At 41.1% G+C, this 22,445-nt stretch overlaps 1 protein-coding gene across 1 annotated transcript in view; it reads right to left on the bottom strand.

The window, feature by feature from the left end:
• The window catches only part of ARMH3 (armadillo like helical domain containing 3), a 129,059-nt gene that overhangs the window by 57,210 nt on the left and 49,404 nt on the right, over positions 1–22,445 (bottom strand). The window contains exons 21-23 of the mRNA XM_034061758.1: positions 14,560–14,642; positions 13,937–14,063; positions 11,160–11,235 (exon numbers count right to left, since the gene is read on the bottom strand). Coding sequence (XP_033917649.1) covers positions 11,160–11,235; positions 13,937–14,063; positions 14,560–14,642 — 286 coding nt within the window. The remainder of the gene's footprint in view (positions 1–11,159; positions 11,236–13,936; positions 14,064–14,559; positions 14,643–22,445) is intronic.

Here is a 22,445-nt window from a genome sequence, read left to right as displayed (position 1 = left end):
TGTATAGTTGGATCTCATCAGCAGGATTCAATTTACTGGTAAGTTCATAGACAGCAGACAATACAGAGCATCTGCAGCAACGCACACTGCGAGTCCCCTAGTTTTCAGCCTTTACTGATATATCAGAGAAATAAAATAGCCTCCAAGCATCACAAGCTCCCACTGATTTAAGTAAGTGCTCTACTCAGCACCTTTAGTTGGACATAAAGCACAGTGCACTCAAAGAAAACAAGCTTTCTTGCTTCTTTTATGATTTGACCATGCAGTGAAGAGACTGCTCTCTAAAATCAAATGAGTTAGGTTGGAAAGGACCTGTGGAGGTTATGTGGTCCAATTTTATTCTCAGCATAAGGATAGTTAGGCCACTTTGCTCACGGCTGTGTTCAGGCAAGACTTGAGTAACTCAAAGGATGGGGATTGCACATCCTCCCTGAGCAATCTCTTCCAGTATTGGATCACCCATGCTGAGAAGAATTTGGGAAGAAGCTCTTTACTGCAATCCTACTTACTTTAGTTTCCAGACAAACTCAAGATCTTGGAGCAAACTTTTTCTGTGGCTCTTCACTCCAGGCTCAAAATATCACACAAGGGCTAGCCTCAAAGCAACCATAGCTTTCAAATGGTAATGAACAAAGGAATCAAGAACAAAATATGGCAGACCTACTGCTTTCCAAGTTTTGAAGGGAATGTCTGCCTCAGAGAAGCTCATCTCAAACGTCCATAAAAAATTAATGTCAAGTTCAGATTCCAAAGCAAATTGTGTTGCAGAATTATAAGAAGGACATTAAATAATTACAAGAAAGTGTAAGTAGAAGCAATTAACCTTTGCTCATGTACACTGCCCTGCTTAACAGGCTCCCTGTTAAGCTTTTTCAGACACGATAAGAAGGACATAATATTAAGTATATCATATTCACGCCCCTCTGTCAGCAGCAAGAGCTTTACATTAATTAACACAACACAACCTTCTGGGAGAAGGATCCAGTTTAAAATTCCTCATCCAAAGTGCAGGTAACATCACAAATTTGTTTAGAATAAAAGACATTTATCCTGCCTTAAAAGCAGTTACCAGAGACATTTTCTACAGTGGATAGAAGCATTTTTTCACAGTAACCAAAGCCACCATTGAAATTCAATGTTCTGAAGTTTGAAATCGCCCTTCCCTTGGCCACAGAGTCTGCATTACTTCCAGACTCAAAAACTTTCCATAATTCAACTAATGAGAAGAAAAATGTTATTGTAATTAACACACAAAGTGATGACCTATTAATAAGCTAAAGCAGCAAAATTAAAAGCATTTAGGCTTTCAAAGTCTAGCAAAGTCAGGCAAAAGGATTGCCAAGAAGCTTTTAAGGTCATCCTACTTTTGGCTACCCTCTAAATAATACACATTTGAAACCACACTTTTGTGTCCTATCAAACACAAGACTCTGCAGCACGATGGCCTTCAACATGCCCAAATTGAAACTTTAGGCAATGGTTATGTTGATATTTCTCCTAACAGCATGAGCAGTTTGCAAAAACCACCAATACCAGCACAAGCAGGAGAGCATGTGCTTAGGCCCCTGCAAAGAGCCACATTAGTGACAACTGGTGACAGGGGACATAAACTGGTGTAACAGGTCAATGCTGCTGAAAGAGACTGTCCTTTTGTCCCGAGCTGCCTGCTAACACAACCACTTGCATATCTGTATGCAACAAAGGCTCAAGAACTGACCAAAGCTAAACCACACTGTTTCATTCTTCTTTCTCCTTCCTAGATGGTTTTACCCTGGGCCAGACCCCCGTCTCCTTTCTATGCAGATGCACAATGCAGGGTGCTTCCCATGGAAGTGATGCCAGGAGTGAATGGCAGGTGAATCCTCCTGCTCAGCTGCACTACCAGTTTATACCTGCTCCAAGTGATCATAGAAGCACAGGCTGAGGAACACAGCAGGGCAGTTTTGCCAGAGTAACATCCTTCAACTAAATCCTTATCAGCATGATATCAGAATCCGATACCCATCACAGATGAATTCTTCATGAGATCTGTTACCTTAATCTGGCTGACTTTGATTGCTGAGAAGTGGCCAAACACATGGGCATTTCTGACCGCCAGTCCTTCACAGTCAGCATCCCCTTCAGACAGGCAATAGAAATCTGACTTCAAAGCTAAGGGAGAAATGGCTGCTTCAGAAACATTACATCATCGCTTCCTGTATCACTCTCCTAGGTACGAGAGTTAGACAAAAAATTAGAGACTAAAAAAGGTAATAACAAAAGATTCCATCTTGGGATTTCCAAACAGCCAATTTAATTCAGACCACCTGAAGCTCTGATGTATCTCATGGTCTCTAACTGGACACACAGGTATCAAAGCCCAAGATATTTTCACATTTGAAAGGAAAAACATAAAACAGAAATCACAACTCACTCAAGCTTCCTTTTTTTCCTCCAGGCAGCAGTTTACTTTCACCTTAGTCTTGGCTATAACCAATTGGTATTTACTGATGGCTGTGAAGCTAGCCCCTGTGCTGGTAGGGCGAGACGACCTTCTCTGCCTTTGGTGGGAAGAGCTCCTACAAGACAAGCATCTTAACTCTGAAAGCCACAATGCACATTTCTTTTAATGACTGAAGTCTTCCAAACCAGATTCCCTCCTCTCACAGCTCCCAGGGAGCTGAGCTCCAGATTCTGGTGCAATCTTCAGACAGACTGCAGTTCTGCAGTCATGCTAACAATGTATTATCCTCACTTTCAGTTCAAGATAAGGTATGTACTTCATTACCTTAATGAGCAGATGTACCTAATGAGCATGTACTTTGTCAATTTTGTCCTAAAGGAAGAATTAAAAGAATAAGGCATTTACATTTCCAGAGCAAACCCAAATTTTAGGCCCCCTACTAGTGTAAGATAATACAAAATACATGTTACTGGATTTTGAAAAGCTTTTTTTTTTCTTTTTAAATACACATCCCACAGCCCAGACTTTCAGAGGGAATAATAACACTGGTTGCTGCTGTGAGTAACAGATTTCTTTTAAACAAAAAGAGCAAAACAGCATTATACTACATCATTTTTCAAGGAATAAAGGTGTTATTTAAGCTCACAATAATTTCTACATTGTTTGGGTTATGAAGAAAGCTGCTTAATGTTCTCTCCCCATTAAAGCAAATCTTGAAAGCTAGATTTGAGACCAGTGGAGATCAGAGTCCCTTATATTTACCCAAAGAATAAAACCAGCATGGGCAAAATTTTGACAAGCTATAAGGAGGTGTTTCAAACTGCGCTTCAATCCTGTTCCAGTAGGGCCAGTTCTTGGGGCCAAGAGCATCTGGTTGCTTCCTGGCTGCATTAGAGCTACCACCACAGATGCTGAATGTAAGGTTGAAATCTACCAATTAGAAATTGAACTCAGGCCAGCCACAGCACCAGAGAAATAATTGACATTGTTCTCATAAACGGGATGAAACAATACAACCATTCAATGTGAGAAACCAGCAGACCTGTGTGGATTTTGTGCTGCAACAAAACCCCTGAAATGTTTACAAGACTTCATTCTCGCTTTGCAGCCACTGCTTTAATGTATTACTGAGCTCACACATAACTTGCCTGTGCCCAGCAAGGGGATTCAAGAACAAACTATCTGCAAATGAGTCAAAAAAACCCTTCTGACAAATAAACACTATATCCACTTCTGAAATAAACCAAAACCACTCCCAATGCTAACATATATTCTCCACTATTTTTATGTTTCTACAGAGGAAGGTTATTTGGCAAGCAAAACGAGAAAGAATTTCTTGCCTGGTGCCACACTTCTTCACAGCAGGCAGTGTAAAGTCACTCACATAAATCAAACAGGAGACCATAATCACACCAAGAAGTCTCTTCCACTTTCCTCCTCTGCTGGCTGTTTTCCCAAAGCTCCAGACCCTGAATTTCTTAACACAAAAGCTGAATCTATATGCCAAACATTATACCTCCAAAGCTGAATACACAGCTTCCACAAAAAATTGCTAGCACTAACTCCATTTTGTAAGCCCCCATGAATCCAGTAAATGAGATCTGCAGACAGGAATTCCCCTGTTCACAGGGTGGCTGCACTCAACACAGAGTAGATGAAATGTGGGTTGCAATGCCTCAGTAATGGAGGTAACATTTCTCAGCAAACTCTGCTAAGTAGCCTACAGCTCCTTGCTAACTTTCCAAAACTTTCTGATCTTAAGGAAGAAATGTTTCCAACAAAATGGCCTGGAAGACAAAGGTTCACAAGTGTGAACAAGGGTAAACAGTAGTGAGATATTCACCTTACAAGAAACACGTGAAGACACTACCTGAACTTAGGATGAGACTACCAAACAGGGGCTACGCTGCAGAAGTTTCCTTTCCACTCAGGAAACAATCCTCCCTTGAACAGATGCCTCACCTTACAGAGCACTTGAAATACAAAAGCATATCCTTCTGCATGTTCCCTCTTAAAAGGCCAACATGCTGACTTTGGAACATGAAGACGGGAGATGAAAGCAGCCAATACAATTGCAGATATTGGAAATAAGCTAAGAAAGTCAGGTAAGCAAGGCTGCCACACTGGGAATAAATCACTTCAAGTTCATCCCCATCCCAGTCTGAAAATCATTACTTGCTTTGAGGGCAAGATTTTAGAGAGAAAGTGATCCCTGCAAGTGGCTTCCAAGTGCATTAAAGAAAGCAAGCCGTGACTATGGCACCTAGATAGAGGCATTTGCCACAGAGCTTTGCTCAAAATCAGAATCAGTATTGGCTGTATAAACCTTAGGTCACTATAGAAAACAAACAAACAAAAAACCAAACAAGAAATCAATCCTTCCACAAACATACTAGAAAAAAAAAAAGAAATCATTAAACAGGCTTGACATTGTCAGAGTCCCTTCTCAGGCTGCAGGGACTGAAATGGAAGTTACTGGCAGAAAGAAGGAAGGTGACCCGCGATGCACCTGACTTGCTGAACCACACTGCAGTGTTGGTGGAATTGGTCCATACAATGCCACTCGACTACAGATTTGCTCTTTGGATGTGGGCCAGTGGCAGAGACAACATTTAATTAAGCTACTGCATGAATGAAAGAAAATTACAGCAGAATGAAATTGGCTACGGCTCTGTAAGAGAAACACACCAAGATGAATCAGCTGGTAAATAAAGAGCAATAACTGAAAACTAACACTGCAGTCTCAAGAAGAAATCAGATAATGTAGAAGAAATGAAATGCTGAAGTTATATGACTAGAGAAAAACCCTGAACATTAATAAAACACTGGGAGCATGGGTAAAGTGCCATGGAAAGATGAAACAATGCACTCTGAGATAGGAGTGCTTCTTCCTTTCTTTTTTATTCTTCTGTTAATATGTTGCTGCCACAAAGGCCTGGAAGAGAGGTCTTTCCCTTTCAATCCACCTCTGTCTAGGTGCCAGCTAATGCCAGAATCTGTTCACATCATGATCCTAGGAAATGAACTTTCCCTACCAGAATACTGCAAGGTCAAGTGAAAAAACAAGCAGTGGTAGCAGATGAACGCTGAGCAATCAAACTCCACCACAACCACAGTGGTATTTCGGGAACTGTTCTGCTGTGCCACAGTCCCTGTGTAACAGAAAAGCATGCAACAATAAACATGAAATGACAAGAAGAGTCTACAAACTTTGCTTCTTCAGTGAAGAGTAAAGTGATTACAGGTCACTAGAAAAGATCCAGAATCAAGCCAGAATCCACATCTAGAATCCACTTTCAGTTTTTCAACATCATAAGTTTTCAGAATACTACCTGAAAATTGTGATGAACTAATTCTTCAGTTAGTCTTTGTAAAGCCTGAAAGCTTTCTTACGGTGTTTTAGTAACAATTTGATCCTTAATAACATGTTCGGATTTTAAAGTACCAATAAAATACATTTATGAATTTCTCTTTGGTTTTGTCACTTTCTTTCAATTAAAAGAAAAATACTAATTGTTGACTGTCTTGTACTAGCCTGTGATCTGAGCTCAGTCAGACTGATTTGCAGTGACAGCATGTGAGAGGTCATTACCATTAAACACACCTCGGTGAACAGGCAAATGAAGTTGTTATTCCACCAGTGGTAGCCCTCACAAGTAGGTTTAAGAACACCAGGTAAACTACATGGCCTCAGCACCCTCTGCACTCAGCACTGGCTGGCCCAAGCAGAGCAGTCCTGCAGGGTCCTGCACTGTCCACCAGTCCCAGGGTTGGGTACACACGCAGGGTAACACTGCTGACAGGAGCAACGCTTGGGCATCCTTAGCCAACACTTGTGATTTATCTCAGAGAAGCTGAAAACAAGCAAGTGGTAGGGGTTTTTTTTCCAGCTTGGAAATTATGGCTTTTAGCCATACATTATTGTATTGTCAATAATTCATTATCGTATTGTATTGTAGCCATACATATTGTATTCTCAAAGGCAAGATGTTTGTATGTGTGCTTTATATAAATCTTTTTTATATGTATATACATGATTATGTATATGTATTTTTATATATTTATATATATGGATGCACACATTCACACAGATATCCAATATACACACAGATATCCATATTTTATACATATGCACACAGATTTTCTTGACCATTTATTTTTATAAACAGGCTTTTTCATTCTCTTACTCATATTGGCAAGAAACATGCACATGTGTCCATTATGTCTGTATGGAGAGGGAGAGGGTAGGAGGAAAGTATGTGTGTGTGTATATACATATAAATACATATTTTGCACACAGTCTCAGCTGACTGCATTGCCTCTTCTCTATACAGAAACCCTTATTTATCTACCATCAGGTGCCCTTGCTTGTATCTTGCTTAAATGCTACAGCTACCCATTAACACAGGACGAGGTCAGCAGCTTTTCTTTCCCTGTGAACAGATGCTAAATTCCTTGCAGTAAAGCAGAACAATGCTGAAGGTACTACGTGGACTGCTTGCAGTTGCTCACTTTCTGAATGAAGCCTCCTCTTTTGTCAAGGTTTTCAGTAAGTACAGTTTTATGGAATGCTGGTAATTTATTACGAGCTATAGCTTCAGAACAGGGACAACAGGTATCCCTCAACAAACTAGCACAGTCCAATTTGGCCTTAGTTCACCTAAGTGAAATTGTAAATGTTCATTCAGTGTGTTCCTACCCAGGCTGGCAGCAAGCACAACCATTTTATACACATCCATGTGATGCTTTAAATTCTCCTTCCAAATCCCCAATCTATCCAAATCCCCAATCTATCCTTTATAACCCCAAAAGCAGCCCTGGGAGAAGCAGCACCTCCTGTACAACCACAGTATCACACAGGGTGGTTCATGTGGTACAAAAGTAGCAGCAAGACAGAAGAGTGAATGAAAGCACCAAAGCGACAATTACAGCATATGCTACAACTGCACATAAAACACCTTTAAAAAGAAAAAAATCCTATCACCTAGTTCCATACCCAAAACTTACTCTCTACTTGTGAAAAGTGGTTCAGAGAGAAAAATAAAATCACTTTAAAAATTATGATGGGACTGAATTTCAGACAATGGGGAAATTCAGTCTATTAATCATAGAGTTAATCTATTTATTCACCTTGAAAAAATCCTGATCAGGAGAAAGTCTATTAAAAGAATACTGGGATTCAGCTGCCACCTTCCTCACTGTGTGAGCAATCAGAAGATGCCCCTTTGAACCCTGTGTTAATGAAATTCTCATTAAATGCAAACGTGCACAATTTTATCTTGAAGAGGCTTGTTAGCTTAAAAAAATTACTTGCCTCAAAATGTGCTCATTTCCTCATAGGTGAGAAGGTGAGTTTTCAAACCACTAACTGCTGCAGCTTCTATTTCAACCCCATCACTGCTGCAGCTGCATCTTGCAGTCCATCATGTCTCAATTATTTACATAAACCACAGATACAAATCCATAGACAGACATTATAATCACTATTATGGGACAGGACAGCAATAGGGATCACTCTTTCCAATACAGTACAGAAGATTTCAACTATATGAGGTTATTATTATTCTGTCTTCAAATTTTTATTTTCTTTAGGTTGGACAGAAATTATGAATCATCTGTAAAAAGGAGAGGTATGAAGACAAGGTAGGAATAGCCTTCCTGTCTCACAATACTCAAAAAGAACATTCGTGACTGCTCTTTTCACTGGAGTAAGGTCTAGAAAAATCAGATAATCAGCAACAACCAAAACTCCATCAGACTGCCTAGTGGAGAATACAGTCCAATTGAGAAGTACAGTTCATAGGATAACAGGACACACAAAGTGGGATCTCCCTCTGCAGCTGAGTTTAAACAAAGAAGTGTCAAAGATTCTCTAGGTATTATTCATCCTGACTCTGTATTAAAGCAATTAACCAGATGAGCTTGCCAAGCCAACAGCATGGGGTACAAGCAGGATTGTTTTATGTGATTACAGTTACTCTTATAAAACAAGTGCATTGCAGCCCTGAAAAGTTGTTTACAACTCACCACTCCCTCTTCAACCAAAAATACACGTAAGACTGTATGCTAGGATTTAAGACACTTGTTAAAGCTTCCTATATGCATGCACACAGAGATGCTTCTACATTTATAATCTTTTCTACCAAAAGCCTTAGGATAATGAACTGACAGTTTTTATCCATTTATTTTAAGTAGCTGTTGGAATGAGATGAAGGTACAAACCAAAATGTGACTTTGCACAGTACTGTTACCAGCAAAAAGCAGGTAATCCTTGCTCATAACGACTTATTAGAATGATAGAACAAGCTGAGGGAAAAATGCAACATAAGGTGAATTTCTCTAAATTCATTCCCTTCATGGCAAAGGCATCCGAATAAGAAATAGTCCAGTAAGACCACTCTAAGGGGAAGCCAAAGGGACATAGACAATGGGGAGATAAACCAGGTTCAAATCTACACATCCTTATCAATGCATAAAAAATTATATCTAATGATAATACTGTCATTCGTTAATATACTATGGTTCTCTAACAAAGCCATCAGCCCTAAATGGTTCATTCTTCTCAAGTATCTTCTCTCCCTTTTCTCTTTGGTGACTTGGGCTTGCAACATCTCCATGACTCTCTGCAACAGAGCCACAAGCATGTGTGCACAAGGCTCCAGTTTGTGCTCCTGGTCCAACACCAGAAGAAAACATGTGGCCCTAATGTCAAGTCCTCCTACAGACATTGCTGGAGAAGCAGAGTAGCCAACACACAAGGTCAAAATGGTCCTTCCAAACAGACTGCAGAAAACTTCAGACCCTGGAAAGCTTGAGGCATTCCTTGAAGAATTATCCTGTTGTCCTTCTGCTGCACAATCTGTAGCTTTCAAATGCCTAAATCCAGTCTTCAGGCCAAAATGGAGTATTATCACATTACCACAGGCCTTTCATTTCAGCTATTTTCCCTGTAGGGAATGAATCTTTCAGAAGTTTCCAAAGCATGTTGTTGCAAAAAAAGGTAGTAGTCACCATTTCGAAACATCACGCTGTGGATCACCTTCACAAAAGCACAGTACTTTTGGATCTGTCCAGCTTTCAACAACTGGCTGCTACAAAATCTATTTGGTTAAGGAACCCTTCAAATGTAATATTTTTACCATGAGTAGAAAACAAACTGGTAGAGGAAATTCAAAATACCTACACACCTTCCCTTCCCCCCCTTTTTCTGAGGGAGAGAGAAGGTAAATCAAACAGATTAGCTTCTCTGAATACCAATCCCTCTCTAAGCCTTGAATCATCTCTGATTTAAACCTTTCCTAATTTCACTAAATGAGAAGCAGTCATTCATGAAAACTTCTTAGGCTAGTGAAAGATGACATGACATTTCAATACACATGAGCAGTTGGATGGAGCAGGAGAAAGCTACCAAAAGTCTACAAGAGAAACTTGTTAGAGGCTTCACTGGTTCCAGACAGCACCATGCACTGAACATACCTGATACAGGCTGTCCAGAGACAGGTATCACAAACTCTTGGTTGCACAAACCAGAGGTGAGCACAAGCATGAGCGCTTTTATTTTTCCTCCCTTCCCAGTTTAGAGCTCTCTCCTGGGTATACAGAGAATTCCCAAGGTAGGCACTTTGTGTCACATTAAATGACATTACTTTGGCAACAGCTATCTGTTCTGCTGCTTCACTCCAAGTGCATTATCTGCCCACAAGCGTCCATTTATGTCTGTTTACAAAAAAATAGTAGTAAGGATAGTAGCAAAATAAATCTTCTGGAACCGTACATGATGTTACCAAGCTTACAGACTTACTAAGGGAACCTTTAAGGTGGTTTATAGACACATAAGATGTATACTGACTTGAAAGGTGCCCTCAGACAGTTTGTCCTACAACCCCTTTTGTGGTGAGGAAAATGACAAGTACTAGCAATGTGGAATACTGAGCTACTCAGTATACTGTAGACACCAAGTGCCTGGGGTGACAAAGGAAATTATGGACAGATAAATAATTGTACCTTTTACGGTTTGTTTACAAGCCAGAGATAAACAGTGAATTTTCTCTTTCAACATTCTTGCATTTTCCAACCCATCAGATCCAGGAACCTCCTGCCCAGTACCCAGCTGCTCCAGAAGCAAAACCAAGAAATTATGGCTGTCATGAAGGAATACAGCACAAAAGCACCCCCAGATATTCCTTAGTCTTACAAGTAGAACATAACTTCTGCCCTTGAGCAGGAGGGAAGAGGTTTAAGAGAATACTGAAATGTCCTTAAATAATCAGTTTTAAACATACACACAAATCTTGCAATGTTAAAAGAGGCCTTGAATCTGCTTATTACAGCTGGCTTATAGTCCCCTTCATAGCTTCATAGAACTGCAACAGAATCACGCAACAGAAATCCACAATTGCTCTGCCAGCACAGCATTGTTCCCTACTATACAACCTCTCCCAAGAATGCTGTGAGGATTAATTCATTACAGCTTGTGCCATGCTTTGAAAGCATTCAGTCTAAAGAAGAGCCAAGAGAATTATTAGAGAGAGGAAAATCAAACTCTGGTGATCCTCTCTTTATCCCAGTGGGCCCTGTATGGAGCAGCAATTTAGCCCAACAAAGGGAACAAATTCAAAACTAAATTCAGTACAACAAATGTGAAAGTGTCACGATAAGAACACAGTCACACAGGACACAAGAATCTTTTAAATGGTTATTAACTTCCAGTCCTTACCTGATATTGACTAACGCATGAGTCACCTTGCTTGCAGGCTCTTTCCATTGACCAGCATTGGTAGACAGCCTTAGAACTGAAAGGAAAAGACAATTAACAATGCTGGCACAGAACTGGCATTTTTCTAATCCAAAATGTCAAAAAATCTGCTTTAGCGAGACGACAGTCTGGGAAGCACATCAGAATAAAGGTCATCTTTGAACTCATCTGTGATCCAGGGCAGGAGTGCCCTTCAATGCCCTTCTGAAAGGTAAGGAGCACAGAAGAGGTGAACAGAACAAAATAATGGCTGGCAGACAGGAAGAATAAGGAATAGAAGAGCTTAAGTCCTCCTAACTGCTTTTATCACCACATATTAAAGTTAGTTTTCCCCAGAAACGGGGCAGCATCCCAGGTCAATGATACCTTTCATTCCACACCACCATTCTCCTCCGGCTCCTATTATGTATGCAAGTTTCCATCTGAGCTGGACTACATCCTGCAGTTTAAACCCACCCAGCAGTGATGGATTCTCTACCTCCCCATTTATCTGGAATTGAGGAGAGGAATTACACACCAGCCTAGGGAAAAACACTCCCTGTAGGAACAAGGGTGCTGTTCTGCAGCACAGATGGTCTCTGACAGACTTGGGAGCAGATCTGAAAACATTCTACAACAGGAACTTCTAGGGAATCCAATTCTTTCCTGCCAGAGTACCAAAAATATTTATTTAGGTCAGAATACATAGTGTTTCTATGGTGGCAGTTACCTGCACGTCTCTTTGCAAGTACCAAAACAGTAACAGAGCCTGTAGCAAATGTTTGGTAATTTCCATATTGCCAAAATAGAGAGATTTTTCTATTAATTTGTATAGAGAGGGTTTTCTGGTGGTTACACTCCACATGGACGGTTCACCCTCGACTTAGACATTAAGGAAAAGCACATCACCCAAATCTAGTATCATCTAGAAACACAGATGCTACAAGTGAATTCATAAGCAGAGCGGCTGCATACCTATGCCTATTATCATATGAGAGAAGCCTTCAATCCTGCAGATCTGGATAAAGTTCAGATTCAGGACAAGAAAAATAAATTAATAAAACCCAAAGCAATTAGACTTCATCTCCACTTCTAACTCTGAAAGTTTCAACCACATTAACAGGGAAGTTGAAGGACAGAGTAGCCTTCTCATTTGAGCTAACTAATGTCCCAAGGCTAAGAGACAGAAGGGTGACTGTAGTCCCTGTGAGATGGATTGACAAGTAAAGGGAAGCTGTCAGGACTCCTGGTTAAATTGTGGCTTTCATTAACTTGTAACAGTGCTACCTTCTCACTTCTGAGTGCTACTATTACATGTCATCTGCAGGAAAAAAACAATGATGTCAGCTCTGGGTAACATTACTTTGTCAAACAGTAGGTATTGTACTTGAATATCTGAAGTAATGTATTCAGAGAGGGTTTCCATTAATTCAAAGGGGTTTGCTTCGTGTAGCAGGATGAAAATATTCATGTGAGAAATTAATTGTTTCAACAGGTCAGATGTGCCTATTGTAACCCAACTAAGTATTTGAGAGTATTATTCTTCCATTCCACTTTCCTTCAGCTTCCACACAGGACAGATTTGAAAAATTACTAGCTAGTAAAAGCACCTCATTTTACTAGCTGTGATTCTTGGGAGCAGGAAATGGGTTAGCAAAAAATCTTACATGCTCAGAGGGCACAAAAATAGCCAAGTGATCGCTTATATAATGGATAAAAACAGTAGGAAGTTGGTACAAAAGGGCAGTTCATTTTTGCTTGCAGTTACAGGGAGTATTCAGCTAATTTTATTTAGGTGATGATAGTTCTCTCCCATGTCAGAAGAGGGCTGTGGCCAACTGTCTCCCTCCCACTGCCTTTTAACTCCTCTTATATACTTATATTAACTCCTGCTGTTCACTGGGTGATCGCACTGAGAAAGGAGCAGGGGATGAAGAAAGATCCTTCTAGAAGAAAGCAAACAAAACCTGTAGCTGTCTTTTTTGCTTCAGAACTTGAAGCACACAGGCAACTATACCAGTGTTATTGTAGGCTCCATACCAGCACTGCTGCAGGCTCCTGTGTGTACACTGCCTGACTGTGCCTCCATGCATTCCTTGCTCTCCTTCTTTTTGTTCCTCTTTTCCCTGCTGAGTGTCACTTGGTGGCATTCCAGCATGCCTCTCTCTCTTTGAAGGATGGCAGCTTCTCCCTGTTTTGCCAATAGGCAATATTCTTGAGTCCAGTGATTCGCTTGTCATTACAAGCAGGTTTGTGAGGGCTGTTTTCTTGGTTTGTTTTGGCAATGAGTGTAGGAGATGTGATTTGTCTAGCGCAGCAAGCTTCTTGCTGTAAGTTTCACAAATTCTTTTCCAAATTCTTGTTTGCACTGAGTTTCTCTGTGCTGGCTGGTTCTGCAGCACATACCTGCGTTCTGACTTGAAACTGTTCAATGCAATAGGTGTAAATTATGCGAAGATGCGTGAAATACCACATTCCCAGTTGTGCCAACAAATCTGGATTTCCAACCACAGTAAGTAGCTGTTAGAAAAGCAATGAGTTTGTTCCCTTTTCTTTTCTCTGACTAAAAAAATTACACCTTTAACAAGTTTATCTCCCTCTCAATTCTTAATTTACCAAACACATCCTCATATACAAAACATGTCCACTGCCAAGACATATGAGTAGCAAGTGGATGAAAAACACCTGACACTATCATCCCTCTATCACCATCCTCACTTCCAGTTAACAGTAGTCCTCACCAGTCAGGAGGTACTCACCCATAGAATAAAGGTTGTCAAAATTCTGATGCATCCGAATGATTTCGTAATACAGCTCATCATAGCTGCTGGGAGTGGGAAGAAAGGTGTCTCCGTAAGTGATGAACATGTTGAACAGGTTCACAACCTATACAAGGAAGTGAAAAGAAGTTACAACAGGAATATTTACTCAAAATCTATTCTGCAACAAAACCAATTCAAACTACATCCAAAAACCATTAAAGAAATAGCTCTCAGTTGCACTGTACATTATTACATCACTTCATTGTTTTATGTATTATTTTCATTATTATGAAGAGACAGAAAAGAAACTTAAATACTATTGTATCTGGGGCCAGGAAAGCACTCTAATGGCCACAGAATAAGAAAAAAACACTACCAATCTGGAAAATTAAACTAAGCCTGTCCTCACATAGGCTTGTTTATTTTAATGAGCAGACCCTACAGTGAGTCCAACCACTGACCTTCCCAAATATCGAGTGAAATCAACCACGACGATACTCATCCACTTTATGGTCTTGTTCTAATACGTCTTTCCTAGCCCAGAAATCCTGGATTCTTTCCTAAGATTCATTCAAAATTAAGCTATTTACAATAAAAATATTTGCTTTGCCTGTACTCACCATAAGGGCAAGGGTGAAGATGTTGTGCTTGGCCAGCAGCGCAGTCTCATTAGACATGAGAAACTTCAACAGGTTGATCAAAGCTAGGAGAAAATTATATGTATTTTAAAAATAAAATTAAAAGCAATATCATTCTCGACAAGTTACCTGCTGGACAGGTAAGTAACAGCTATTACACTGTCCCATATTTATTCTCCTTCACTGACTTCCCAATCAAATCTGCTCAGGCTCAGAGTTAGTCTGTTGTTAGCTTAGACAGTTCAGGGGAGATTTTTCTATCTGCTAGATCCTGAAGTGAGCTTTGGGGTTGGAGATTCCAACTGTCTCATTTCTGCTTCATACATCACCAACATGATGTATGCAGTCAGCCCCAAACTGTCACTCTTGGTGATACATGCAGTTAAAAAAACCCAAAGTAACAAGAAAAAAAAAAACCAAACAACCCACAGCATAGCTTTTCTGTAGCTCTGTGTCAATGCTGCTGCAATGTTACAAGGAAGGATGTAGCACTTTATTGTGTCAGTTATTTAGGGCTATGCAGTAGAGATTACAGATCTGGTTCACACTTGTTTAAAAAACAAACATAGCTGTAACTGCTCAAAATCAGTTAGCAACAGTGGGAATTAACAAAAAGGTTGGCTAAAAGAGCTTTAATCAAACAGATTTTACACAATTGTATTCCATGCACTTAATAAAATGGGAAGTTCTTTATCTTGTTTTTACTAGTTCTTGAATATTTCAAAGAAGGAAAGTTATTTTCTTCTGCATTACTCAGGGCTGCTCTCTGCATTACTCTTCAGCTGCTCAGCACTGAAAGCTGATGCCTGCCTAACAGATTCTTTATGTACTCTGCTCTGAAGTCATCAGATGTCAAGACTTAAACATCTGAATTAGATGGCCTGCAGAGTCAAGCTGGAATGCTGACTTTTTAAAAAAGGTTCTTAATTACCTAGTAACTGGTACCTGCATCTAACAGAGTAGCGCCAGGTATTACTCCAGTCTCTTATAACTAGAACTTGTAAATCCATCCTTCCCCCCATCATCGCACAACTGTTACATGCTACACAGTAACCCCTGAGAAAACCAACTCCTGTTTGGGAGAACCCCACGGAATATAGAGAACAGACCATTCATCTACATTCCTATAAAATAAGAAGAGATAAAGCGCAGGGATCAGGAATTACATAAGGGCAAAGTTTAGATACACACACAGACTTCCCCCCTTTCAGGATTACAAAATATTCACAAAAGGGAAAACCAAAACACCTACAGTAAAAAGACAGATGTGAAGAGCCTGGTAAGATTTGGAAAGAAACAAAATTGTCAGATTCTGAATACAGTCCTCCAACCACTACCTTCTAATGTTAGAAGTTCACCAGGAGTATCAAAAGCTTATATATGTCCCCCAAAAGGGAAGCCTATAGCCCTAGTGTGGGTATTTACTCATTGCAGACAGAAGTTACTTCAGTTTAATCTACCAGATGGTGGCTTGATGCTGAACTACAAACCAGAATGAACAAAAAGTTCTCTGTAAACTCCAGACATGCAAGTCATCTTTCAGAGCTATTCCAGGATTTAACAATCAGCAGCAGCATCTCTCCCTTCCATGGCAGCAGCACACCTCACGAAGCAGATACATTAACACCTCTTCAATCCAGCCACAGAGCTCCCCATATCATCATCACCTCATCACCACACTGAAACTCCTGGAACCAAAAGCAGAGAGTGGATTCCACAGTAATCCAGCTCTGGAAATACTCTGTCAGATATTTTCCTGTAAACCAGCCATTTCAAAACAAAGAAGTAGCAGGTACAGACAGGCTCTCCACCGGAGCAGGAATCTAGCTAAAAACACGTTGCCAAGGTAACCAAGCCTCCACAGCAAAAAAGTAGAGTCTCCCGCAGTCAGTGCCTTGGACTGGAGGCAGCTATCCTGCATCTGTCAGAGCAGCTTATTGGCCGTCTCTCTACTTAATAGTTATAAGCATGGGTTTACCTCTTTCCCAGCCATGACATCCCACACAGCCACATCTTGTGACCAGGCACTGTTCAACTAATAGCAGTTTGGGCTTCGGAGAGCAGAGCAGCAGAGCTCTGGATTTCCTCTAACAAGTGGTGTGAAGCCCTTAGCTCTTCAGTCTCCCCCCAGAACCCTGCAGAAAGGCCTTTGCCAGCAGGTGATCACACAGCATGACAAGAAACTGCTGAACATCCAAACACAGTGAACATGAAAGCTGTGATGGAGAGACACTGTTTAAAAAAGAATGAACATTACCATTGTTTGCCCAGAGCACAAGCACTCCTTGACTGCCTGAAACAAGTTCCCTATAACTGCCCACTGCAGTATTTTTCAGATACCATTCTGAACTGCAGAGCACTTGCAATGTTCTACGTTGGTGATGACACTTAAGGAGAACTTTTGTTCTGTTCCACCCCAACAACAGCTCCTACGTTTGTTCCAATTGTTGTGATGAATTTGTTCATGTTTAATTTTCCTATTCCAGTTAGAAAGAAGACACAAGATTACCACTGCTTGAAATGAACTGCATCGCATCATAGCCCACTCACAGCCAGTCTAGGCTGTTCCTTCCTTAAGAGCTAGGGAGGAGAGGGACATGCTTCACATGAAGAAACAACTCAGTGCTGGGCTCAAAGCTGGTCAGAAGAGCCAATCCACCAGGTTTATAGTCACTGCATGCACTGCACAGGCGAATTTATCCAACTGTCTGGAAACCACACATGCCTAAAAAAATTGCAGTGCTCCTAATTAGGAAAAACTGTGGAAAATGAACCCTTAAATTAATGGCTACCTGTATCTCTGATTTGCTTGTAAGGTAGACCACATACTGAAAATGAGGACAGCTATGCCCTGGAGTTTTCAGGATTGACAACTTTTAGATCCAGCTTCAAATGCCCAGCACCCTTCAGTGACAGCTACACACACAAAATAAACCTTTAGAGCAAAGCTCTTAACTGGCTGAATGCTCCTCTGCCCCAAGCTCCAACAGAGCACTACTGCTACTACTCCTGAGCAACCTGAACCAAATGTGTCACTTCTTCCCTGCTGCAATCAACTGTTCACCTCTCATATCCAATCTGCAGGCTGCCCTCTCACAGAAGCCAGGAAATTATCCATGTTTTTTCCCAACAGAAGAGCAGTTCAGTCACTCAGCTGCACAGGCAAACTGTGGCCCTTGCTTGAGCTCAGCTGCATTATCCCAGTTTGTGCTCCAGGATTTAGCAGTGATGAATGGTTTGGGCATGAAATACATTTCAATGTTAGCTGGAAAACAGCACCATTGTTGCAATAGCCCCTAGAATCTTTGTTGGTTATTTTTTAACTGAAGTTATCCTTGGCATCCCTTCCCAGGACACAATACACCTGCTATGGTGAGTCTTGAAACTTCTACAATACTATAGTGTCACTAGAACTTCTTTAGCAACAAAATCAGGAGGCTGTAACTAAACGAAGCTAGTAGCCATCAGCATTTGCATGCAAGCTCCTAATTTTGTGACCTGAGCTGAGCACACTGGCTGCGTCTCTTAAATCAACGAGTACACAGCCTTGAACACCTACATTTACAGCCTCAAAACAAAGTAGAAAAGTATGTTGAGTGGACACTTATGCTGGACATGAAGACATATCATTTGCTGTTTGTGAGTGGTGTAAAGCATACAGGTTGGGTTTTAGGCAATCTGCTCTCCCAATGATTATTATAGCCAAAGGGTGAAAAGGGATATCACCAGCTTTTAGATACCCTCCCTGCTTTTAAAACTGAAATGACTGCAGTGAAAGAAGCTCTTAGCTCCTCCGCTGCACAGCTGCTCTTGAAGGCAGACACTTTCCTTTATCAGCTCCTGTGACCAGTCGGCCTGCTGAGAAGCAACAGTACCCCTGCTCAGTTATTTGCTACCCTTCTTCAAGCCAATCCTCTGTGATAAGACTGGGCAGCCAGCATCTCTTCTTCTCCCAGGAAGGAGGTAATTCCTGCTACAGACAGATGCCCTCCTCTCCCTCCTTCTCCTGTTCCTGCTTCCATAGCAGATTTACCTTCTCTCCCTGTAAGCCTCATTTCAAACAGAGGTATATTCAGCCCAAGCACATTTGGGATTTGAACAATTTCTGTTCTATTTAGTGTCTCAGTGTTCACTGTTTGGATCACGTGTAATGCAACAGGAGCATGGAGGTAGGTTAAGTAGAGAAAAGGGGGAAAAGAAAAGAAGCCGTACTATCCCTTAGGCAAGTCAGAATGTAGCACAAACTCTGCCAAGAGCATCAGAAGGCTCTGATGTGTTATTGCACAACAGAGCAGAAGAGAACAGCCCTGAGACACACATCAATGAGAGCCTGGATGGGTTGAGCACAGTATGGAGGCCTCTGTCACTACATCAGCTGCACTTACAGGTCAAAAATCTTCTAATGGTGCATATAATGGCCCTCAAACAAGGAGCAAAGGAGAAAAAGAGATGTGAGGGCTCCTCATCTGCAGTATAACATCAGTTAACAGGATCCTGCATTCTACTAAAAACCTGCCATTTTGTACTCTCCAACTCTCAGGGCACACTGGGAAGAGCAGTGATTTTTCTCATTGACTCTGGAAGTTAGAATTGTACCAACAGTGTGTTCTGTGTTCTCTTTTTAGTACTTCAACTGGCAACCCCCTTAGGAGGATCCTCACTCACATGTCACCATAGGGCAGCTGATAATGCCATCTAGGTAACTCTTCAATGCTGCAAAGAAATCTTCCACCTAGGGGTGCTGCTACAGCCCAGTAACCACCCTGGACCTCTTACAGACATCCTGTTCAGATACACATACTCCTAAGCCAAGGTCCATATCACTCTGTCATATGGTTAGCCAGATCTGGTAAGGATTAATGCACTAGACTGTAATGGAAAAGAAACTGGATTCAGCTCCTCAGGAAGCAGCACTTTGGTCTTTCTGTGCCTCAACTCTTCCTACACAAAAGGGTAAACAGCATCACCCTATCTGCAACAGCACTGAAAGCATAAATATAGCAACAGGAGCTAAAGGCCCACCCACACTCAGGATTCTGTTTCTAACTGGTCAACACCAAATACCTATTAAAAAGTAATGGTCAAAACAATGCTTTCTCGTCACGCTCTTCCAGATTCCAAAATTCAGCATGCTCCCCCCTTTTACATAAGGGAAACTACAGAACAGACTGTGGTAATAACACTCTCACAAGATGACAATACCATAACCACAGACCAGTCCACTCTCCTATTCCAGACTGGAAGCCAGAAGGGCTAAGCTAGGATAAGCATATACCCTGTTGTGCCGCTACGAGGAGAGACTCCAGAACAGAGTAACCACCTGTAATAAATGAGATGAATGCTATACCTGAAGATAAACTCAGAAGTAGGGATACAAAAAGCTCAAATACAATGTATTGAGATGACCCAAGTGTTAAGAGGGTGCAGATATGGCCACGTTCAGCACTGGCAGACACTCAGCAGAACAGTGATCAAAACAAACTCAGCAGGAGATGAATATCTACAGATAGGGTTTGACAGGAAAAAAAGAGGTAGTTTTTAGATAGAGCAGTAGGAATACGAAGCGTGTCCGAGAAATAGCTATACTGCTATTACAAACTAATGCACCAGAACTCCCTGCGGCACAAACTATCTCAGCATCCTTGGACAAGTGAATCAATTACTCAGGGACAGCACTTGCAGCTTCCCGTCAATCAGCCAAAGTGCGAGGAAACAAAACTGCTGCACCATTGCTGCAGTCCCCTCCCAGGGGAGCAGGGGAAGCAATAAAAGCTCTGTCAACATCACTATTCAACACACTTCAGCTTCTTTCCTCTGCTCTGACAGGGAGGGAGCACCCTACTCATAGTTGTAATGATTCACTTGTCTGGACAGCTCCTCTATATGCTGCCTCCCTGCTTGCTGCCACAGGCACTGCCGAACTCCTGCTCCCAGCCACTAAAACTCTGTGGCAGACAGAAGCCAGCAATTGGCAGGCTCCCCATCACCAGCAGCTCAGCACTCTCAACAGTTGCTCCCTCTTCTCCCCATGACTCTCAAGGTATAAGCATGAAACAGCCTGTATTCTTAATGAGAAACAACAGCTTGCCAGAGGGCTGAAGCACATGCTGGCATAACCCATCGCTCCCAGGATCAGTTGAGTAGGCCACTTCACTTCCAATCCTTTACTTTCTTTACATGCTCCCCATCCCTGGTACTCACTGTTCCAGCCTAACAGCAGCCAATGGTGTGAAAATTGCAAGCTTAATGGAAATGCTGATTGCTGATGCCAGAGCAATGCTGCTTGATAGCAATCCAGCAAGCAGTGAGAAACCAAATTTTCCAAATTCAGCTAAAGCTCAAATGAACAATATGCTTTTTTTCTTTAAAAGTATACATAAAAAATAAAAAACCATACACCCCTAAGCTTAATTCCCCTTTGGAGGAAAAGGAAGTACTGAGTTTAATTCTATTCTGTCTGACAGTGCAGGTTCACACTGTTGATTAAATAGTAGTCTTGGTAGTTAAGGTTGCACATTTTTGCACTCAGTTTTAAAACAAAAAAGGAGAATCTTGAAAAAGAGCAGAAATATTGTGTGAAAACAAGGAAAGGCAGCAAAGTATGGGATGCAAGAGGGCTGAGGCTTGAAAACAAAAAGGGGACAGGGCTAAATCACTGCATTCTGCATCACTGCATGAATGCTGCAACCCCTCTGTGCAAAGAAATGGCTGTGAACAGTTCTGGCTGTAGCATTTCTGTCACCAACAGAACTGTTTCCCAGGAGAAATTACAATACAATATCCACTAGGTCATCATGATCTGCAAAATGTGCTTAGGGAATCACAATCACACTCTCCCATGTTAACTAATTTTATTTAAGATGTAATTTGCATGACAGAGCAACATATCCAGATGAGACCAGCCAGATTGTGGCAGGATGACCAAAAGGTTGCTAGACTTTAAGCCATCTGAGCAAGGCTCTGTTGATGAATTCCCATCCTGATCTTACCAGCTGATCAATAACAATCACAAATCTTATATTACTCTTTTTCTCTCCATGGCCAACTAGAGTCAAACTCTTCATCATTAGTATTAAAATAAAGGGAAGGTAACAAGAATAAAGTAATAGAACACTAAAAAAGATATAAGTAAAAGTAGATGCTTCCTAAAAATGCCCCATGCGGTGAATTTAGAACATCCTCTTTTACAAGGAAGCCAGAGTTTTGCATTTCTTACACTATCTTATCTAGGAAACATAGGTCAGTGCATTTTGCCATATGGCTGTGTGCTCTTACCACAAAAGTATTTTAGCTTTGTTTGAAGGAAGTAATGTGGAAAGGTTAACATGAAATTGGACCACCAGTTGAGAATGGCACCAGAAGCCTGCAAGCAGATGTTTGTAGTCTTCCTTCTGAGCTTCACATGTCTTTTGCCTGTAAGTAAGCTGTAGAAGATGGGACTGGGGTTTTTTTTAGGTTAACATGGAGTGCTACCAGAAGTACAAATTAAATAACTCAATGAATATCAACCAACAATGCTCTTTACAATTACAAACAAAATTCACTTTATAAAATTATCTTTCAATTTCAAACCTTTCCTAAACTCACTGAAATAGCTAACAGGACTAACAGTTGCACTCCTGTACTGAGCTTAGGCCAACACAGTACCACATGTCCAACCAAGCACCAGCATTCCTATGAGTAAAACAAATGGGCAACTCTAAGTGCTGCCAGCTCCCACTACCTATTCCACAGCACATAACAGTTTCAGCCTTTAGTTTTGCATGAGAAGCTATATTTTTTCCAACAGCTTTTCCGTAATATTCTATCTCCTCAGAAACTTCACAGGAGTCAACAAGCACAAGTGCTTGTGAACCCATTGAGCTTCC

The sequence above is a fragment of the Melopsittacus undulatus genome, chromosome 4 (genome assembly GCF_012275295.1).
Source record: "Melopsittacus undulatus isolate bMelUnd1 chromosome 4, bMelUnd1.mat.Z, whole genome shotgun sequence".
Lineage (NCBI taxonomy): Eukaryota > Metazoa > Chordata > Aves > Psittaciformes > Psittaculidae > Melopsittacus > Melopsittacus undulatus.
The sequence above is the reverse complement of the archived record's forward strand: the minus strand, read 5'-3'. Positions and strand labels throughout refer to the sequence as shown.